General features: G+C 38.5%; 1 protein-coding gene across 1 annotated transcript; it reads left to right on the top strand.

The window, feature by feature from the left end:
• The first annotated feature begins 855 nt into the window (after window positions 1-855).
• Window positions 856-5,968, top strand: LOC149277381 (lens fiber major intrinsic protein). The gene is made up of 4 exons (XM_089502960.1): window positions 856-1,215; window positions 3,009-3,173; window positions 3,605-3,685; window positions 5,783-5,968. Exons 1-4 carry the CDS (start codon window positions 856-858, stop codon window positions 5,966-5,968), a joined length of 792 nt encoding a protein of 263 aa, XP_089359086.1.
• Window positions 5,969-7,185: the final 1,217 nt, after the last annotated feature.

Raw genomic sequence — 7,185 nt, 5'->3', positions numbered from 1 at the left:
TAATGAGATCACCTCTACACCATATACAAGGTGACAAGATCTAGGGAGATGGTCACACATTCACGAGGCAGTACCTGAACTTGAGCATCCAGCTAATGCCTTTGAAATTACTTGACACTACAGTTTCCTCCGGTGAGGAAAAATGTAAACGTTTCATTTCCCCAGCAAGATAAAACTGGACACAGGCACCCAGAAATGGTAATTGCTCAAGATAAATATATCGTCAGGGAAATACTGCTGGTGGTTTATAAAGCATCCATTAATGCTTAGTTAAAGGGCACCACTGCCTTGAGTAAACCCATTCATGAAAGCTGTAGTTATGAATTTAACAGAGCTACATCTTTTCCCTAAGCGTTAGAACACAGCTATGAATTTAAACTAACATCTGACCAAACCTTTCTGTGTGTCCTTATATCATGTGCCACCGAGGGGAGGGACAGCATCTAAGCAAAGAGTTAAACAACAGCTCACATGCACTTTACCCCCACCCATCTGGGGGTGGTGTGAACCTCTATGGGGGGATTAAATATGTCACAGCCTCTGCCCCTTATAAATCCCCCCGCCACTCTATAAACAGGTTGGGGGGGAAGTTTCCACAGCAGTTGGGAGTTTGGAGCAGTCACTCTGTCCGTGGCTTTTTTGAGTTGTTTTTAACGTTTAGTTCCTTGTAGGTTTTAATTCTTGTTATCTTTTTGTTGAGTCGTAAATTCAAAGTAACACTTTGATTTACATTTTATTTAAAAGGATCCAGGGGATTCTCCGGTTCCATTTTTTGGAGTATCTCCCATTCACTACCTAAGCTTCTACCTGACCCTTGTTTTTTTTCCCCTTCCCTCAAACACACATCCCGCAATCATGTGGGAATTCCGCTCCTTCTCCTTTTGGAGAGCGGTTTTCGCAGAATTCTTTGCCACCATGTTCTATGTTTTCTTTGGTTTGGGTGCCTCTCTGAAGTGGGCAGCTGGTCCAGCTAACATCCTGCACATCGCACTAGCCTTTGGTCTTGCCCTGGCAACTATGGTCCAATCTGTTGGCCATGTCAGTGGTGCCCACATTAACCCAGCAGTCACCTTTGCTTTCCTCATCGGCTCGCAGATGTCGCTGTTCCGTGCCATTTTTTACATCGCAGCACAACTGCTGGGAGCAGTAGCTGGAGCTGCAGTACTGTATGGCGTCACTCCTGCAGCAATCCGTGGCAACCTGGCTCTTAATACGGTAATTACCCACCAGGGGTATATATATATATTTTAGGAAGGATGTTAGGCTTTCACATTGTATCCATTTATTAGCCTTACTCAGTATGTTAATCTTCTATTTTGTTTATTTTACTCATTTAAATGCTTAACAGGAGGAATATGCTACTTAGCTTCAGTGAATTTCACCACTAATGTCAGACAAAACCTTTCACTGACAAATATTGGTCACTCAATATAACTTGAATATAACCTCTATTTGTTAATTATTTAATTGACTGAGGTGCGGCACATGCAGAGGAATTAACACAGAGCTGTATTTCAGAGCAAGGGCATTAATCAAAAATCATCAGCCGCCTAATTATTCCTCACAAACAGATTGGTTGCTTAAGTATCAATGCACTGTCCGTCCCTCCTTAAATACAGAGAGAAAGAATACGCTCTTTGATCTATACAAAATTAATGGAAAATATGCTGTTATACTTTGGGAATGGCGACATTAGGTAGAATTGTAATACCCGTACTTTATACCAAATTACCTTTAAGAGCCTCGTCCTTTTGTAAATAATTGCATATACTTGGTTAATACATTTTTCTGAAGAGCTCTTAAAAAGGACAGCTTAAAGGCATTTAAAAATAATGCACGTGTACATTACAGGATGCAAAGCTTCCAGAAAATTGTTAATTTACTGTAAAGTTAAAATGCATTGTGTTTGGTGTGCGGAAACAATGAGCCATTCCAGTTAGTAATTCACTATAAATGCAAATATGGCATAAATACATAATGTGAATGTGCATGCTTATTTACATGTGAACACATTTCTTCAATGCACGGCTCTGTTATGATCTTTTTATAACACAGCATCCTACTTCTTACCATGCCCCATGTTTTAGTGTGGAAGGCAATTGATCACATGCTGTTTTGCATCATCTAATTTTGCAACAGAAAAGTATAGCATGATAAATGAATACACTCCTTTATTACATAAAATACATTCTGATTAATGATTTTACAAAAAAGTTTCAGCGAAAGGGGAATTTTTCAGTTTGTGGGAGATATGATATGTCATACACGTGTACACCCTTCAATTCAATATCATTCTGTAATCTATGGCCCCAAGGTAATTCAAACTAACACTATGAGTGAGAAGGTTTATGGTGCAGCAGTGAGATGTTTGTTAAAGATAATAAAATCGTGAAATGTGCACCTTTTATTCAAGACGTCAAACTCTAAAACTAGAACTTCAGGCTTAGATTTAATTTAAGGAAGTTTAACTTTTCTGAAAAGCAGTGCAACCATACAGCAGGTATCTGAGGTTCATAAATGAGAAATTTAGACCAAGGACTAAATAAGGTTTAAGGAAAAATGTAGACCAAATCTGGAATGGCTCTTACTTGCCATCAAATGTCTATGTTTCTATGTATTGTTTAAAAAATAGTGTCCCTACACATCTAAAAGAATAGCCTTATTTTCAACATAGATGCAAAATACTGGACCTTATGGTATATGAGCTTCCTGATTTACCATATAAAATTGCATGTCACTTTTAATGAAAAAGAAAAACTACATCAGATGGGAGTACTATATAAGAGCCAATATATTTGAGGGATATAGTCTCTGACCTGCTAAAGTAAATACAGGCATTGTGCCTGCTGCTTACGAAATCTAAATGTAGGCAGTGTGATTGAAGTGATTTATCTCTGACAATGTATTATGACTGAGAATAGAAAAGTCAGGGAGAACAAAGTTCCCTAAAAAGTATTGTGCGCTGCTTAATTAAACCAAGCTAACTCTTTTTATGGCACTTTCCATAGCTTCATCCTGGAGTGAGCCTTGGACAAGCAACCACAGTGGAGATCTTCCTTACCCTGCAGTTTGTGCTTTGTATCTTTGCCACTTATGATGAAAGGAGGAATGGTCGTTTGGGTTCTGTAGCTTTGGCTATTGGATTCTCCCTCACACTTGGTCATCTCTTTGGGGTAAGTACATGACATACCAAACTGCTCATTATAATTTGTACTTGTGACAAGAGGTGCTGTTTTCTGTTAAATACTAGCTCAGCCACACCACTGTCAATTAGATTGCCATAATAGTGTACATTTACATTCAGTCTTATATATTCTGTAATTAACAAACAACCATCCATAGTATTATTGATGGTTCTGCAACATGCCATGTGCATACAAGAATGTTCTGGTTTTTGTACCAACATCTATTTAACTGCCCCACAGGATTCTTTTTATTTTTATAACACTAACAAATTCTTTGGTCAGGGGCTAATTCATTAAACACGATCAAATGAGGTTTGTATGAGATAAGTGCATAGCTAGTTATTACCATTAGCAAATCAGCTCTCAAAACAAAACATTTGTTACACATGGGTATAAGTTCTCCTTTTGCCTTTCTCTAGATGTATTATACTGGAGCCAGCATGAATCCAGCTCGATCTTTTGCCCCAGCAGTACTCACCAGAAATTTCACCAACCACTGGGTAAGGATAAAGAGAATTATAATAGCAAACTCATTTGGGGTACAAATAGACTTCTCATAGGAATACTTTGGAATACTCTGTTGCATCCCTAAAGAAGGGGGTCTTGAGGAATTCTCTGAAGGATCAAAGCTAGGGAGAAAGCTGGATAGGCTATGGGAGGGCATTCTAGAGGGTAGGGGCCTTGAGAAAACAGAATGGGTCTTGGGGTACACCAACTTGGGGGGGGTGCATCTTACTGGAGAGGAATATGCTGAAGGAATGATTAGAAAGGTAGTATGAGAAGCAGGAGAGAGCAGTATCACTGAGACCAAGACCGTGAAGAGTTTGAAGGAGAAAAGGGTGGTGCACAGCATCAAAAGCAGTAGGATTAACATACAGTAGTGGACTTGGAGTTAGTAGTGAGTAGGTCATTAGTATCTTTAGTAAGGGGCGGTCTCAGTAGAATGTCGAGAGCGGAATCCAGATTGAAGAGGGTCAAGAAACTTAGTTATTTGATTGTATACAATTTGTTCAAGATGCATGAAGGCAAGAGGAAGTAGATAGGTGGAATGATAGTTGGATAGATCAATTGGGTCCAGGTAAGACTTTTCCAAGATTGGAGTTATGGTAGCATGCTTAAAAGAGAAAGGGACAGATCCAGTAGAGAGGGAGTGGTTGATGAGCTAATTTAGGGACAAGAGTCCATAAGAGAGACTGGGTAACATGATAAGGGATAAGATCAAGGGGACATGTGGTTGGACAAGAGAAACAAAGAAGAGCATGAACCTCAACTTCAGTGACAAGAGAGTTTAATGTAGCAAAGGAAGAAGAGTTCAGTATATGGGAGGGTGCAGAGTCAAAGAGAGGGGAGGGGCAACAGGAGGACTGTGCAGATATTGAGGATCTGATAATTCAAATTTATTATTGAAGTATATGGCAAAGTCAGAGGCAGTACGGTTAGTGGAAGGGGAAGTTGTCATATGGTGAAGAAGGGAATTGAAAGTATTGACGAGGCGTTTGGGGTTAAGGGATAAGGGTGTGAGATACGTACTAGGTGTATATTGGAGAAGTGTATTATGCTATGAACAACATATGAATCTACAAGATACGTTAAGTACAACATACAAAGAAATGTTGATGCATATAAATACAATTTGTAATATTATATAGTATAAACTAGACTGACTTACAATCATTGACTGACAATATATTTTATTGATGAACTCAACATTTAGAGGATTCTTAAATATAGATAAGCAGGGAAAGATGAAGTGGTAACATTTATAGAATAACTTTTCATCAAATATATGGTGTGCTGGCCAATTATCTAACACATGTATGGATGAAAAGTATCTTACATTTTCTATCCAATGTCTTTTTGACAACACTAAGCCAGCATATAAAACATGGCTGCAAATATGGCTGTCGGGTGTGCTGTGCATGCGCCCACAATCCTCTTTGTGTAGAGCATATTGGAATTGAACAGGAGGCAGGCTGGGTGAGCATACATGCATGTATAGCACCCAGGCAGCCATATTGGAAAGTCACAGGAACCAGCACCAACAGCATGAAGGTAAGCATAACTTCCTATGTATATATTCTTTTTCTAGAACAATGTAATGTTTCATGCTTACCTGCAGTGGACCCAGTCATTCATACTTCTTTGGAAGGCAGATCCACTTTAATTTTACTTTTCATAAAGGTAACAAATAGCCATTATTAGTTTAATCTAAAGGTAATTGGGGATAAGTACGAAATTCTGCGTTTTCTGACCATTTTCACTGTTGCAGATATGCAACAACTTCAGTACAGTTGTACTCTTAGAAAGGGTTTTCACTAAATGGCCAGTAGTTTCACCTTGGCCAAGTTGATAATTTCATGGTAAATGAGTAACTATATACGTGTGCTTCATCATCATTATTTCTGATTAAACTGATGTTTTTGTCATCTGGAGAAAGAAAGGAAGATTTAACATTTATAACATAAATTATGCAGGTAACATTTATAACAACGACCAAACCAGAATATAACACATTATACATCTGAAAGGTGTTTTTTACATGTTTTGAACAATTGAACGTTGTCTTGCCTTAACTTTTTGTTGCATCTTGGCTGCAGGTCTATTGGGTTGGTCCTATCATCGGTGGAGCACTTGGGGGTCTGGTGTATGACTTTATCCTCTTCCCCAGGATGAGAGGCCTGTCTGAGAGACTTTCAATCCTCAAAGGGGCCCGGCCTGCAGAGCCTGAGGGCCAGCAGGAAGCGACGGGCGAACCTATAGAGCTGAAAACACAATCTCTATAAACTAAACCTCTTCACAACAAAGTAGCAGCACACCGACACACACATTTGGGCCTAGATAGCATAATATCCGTCATGAGAGGTGTGTTAAGGGAGGGATGGTCGGGATAATCTTTGAGAAATGTTTACTTTCTTACCAGGCTGTGGGTATTTTGTTGAAGTAGAGACAGAAAGAACGGTTAATGTGCTTGACTTTTTTCATCGGAGTGGAAATGGAGGGGATGGATGCGAGAGGGTTTGATTGGGCCACAAAACTCAGGGGCCAAACAAATATCTATTTCCCAGAATACTGTCAGTAACAAAAAGGGATTCATCGTCCCTGGAAATAAATAAATAAATATAAGAAAAAAAAACAGGTGGGCACAATAATATAATGCAGTCAAGTGCATTTTTCTTGTGTCAACAAAGGATATTTAAATAAAAAAGAAAGGCACTGTCTGTTCCTGATCAAAACTTCCCAACTGCCCTCCTAACTGCTCCTCTGATGCTGCTGTACATCTCAGACACATTATTCTCTTTTTACTGCGTTTCATTTTTTGCTGGTTTATGAAAATGTTTTCTTTTTGTGTTTTTTTTTTTTTTTAAGAGGAAACAAATGGGCCGAAAACCCTATAACCTAAAAATCTGTAGACATGCTGTAACAGCTAAGGTGTTATCCCCATTAACTTATATATATATATATATTGCCTTTTAGATCCTTCTTTGTGGCATTGTTTGCCTTGTAACATAAGAAACATATTGCTTTCCAGACCCCTAGCACTTCTCAGGTTTGCTAACTACCCTTTCATATTCCCATAATGTCAGAGACAAATGGGGGTGCTAGTTACAGAATGGCTGCTTAATATTCATATGAAAGGCAGTTTATTAGGAGAACCTAACCTTGCTAGCAGAAATGTTATCATAAATAAACTCAGAATTTTTCATAGTTATAGCCACAGTCCACATGTTCCTCAAATATCTAGGACATACAAATTTCCCAAATGCTGGTAGAATAATAACAAAGGACTGAAAATGTTTTCTAGAATTGCCCAACTACAATCACTAGAGTTGAGATGTGCAGGCAGCAAAATATTAGAATATCAGCAGAAAATCCTTTATTTTTCTTCATTGCTTGTGACTGCAATATCTATATATTTATCTATACATGCACACACATTTGTATTGGCGGGGGTTACATCATATTTATTCACAGATCATCATTTTGATCTGTATACATTACT

The sequence above is a fragment of the Sceloporus occidentalis genome, unplaced genomic scaffold (genome assembly GCF_023333645.1).
Source record: "Sceloporus occidentalis isolate IW3139 unplaced genomic scaffold, rSceOcc1.0.p SCAF_215, whole genome shotgun sequence".
Classification (NCBI taxonomy): domain Eukaryota; kingdom Metazoa; phylum Chordata; class Lepidosauria; order Squamata; family Phrynosomatidae; genus Sceloporus; species Sceloporus occidentalis.
This window is presented reverse-complemented; position numbering and strand designations above follow the sequence as displayed.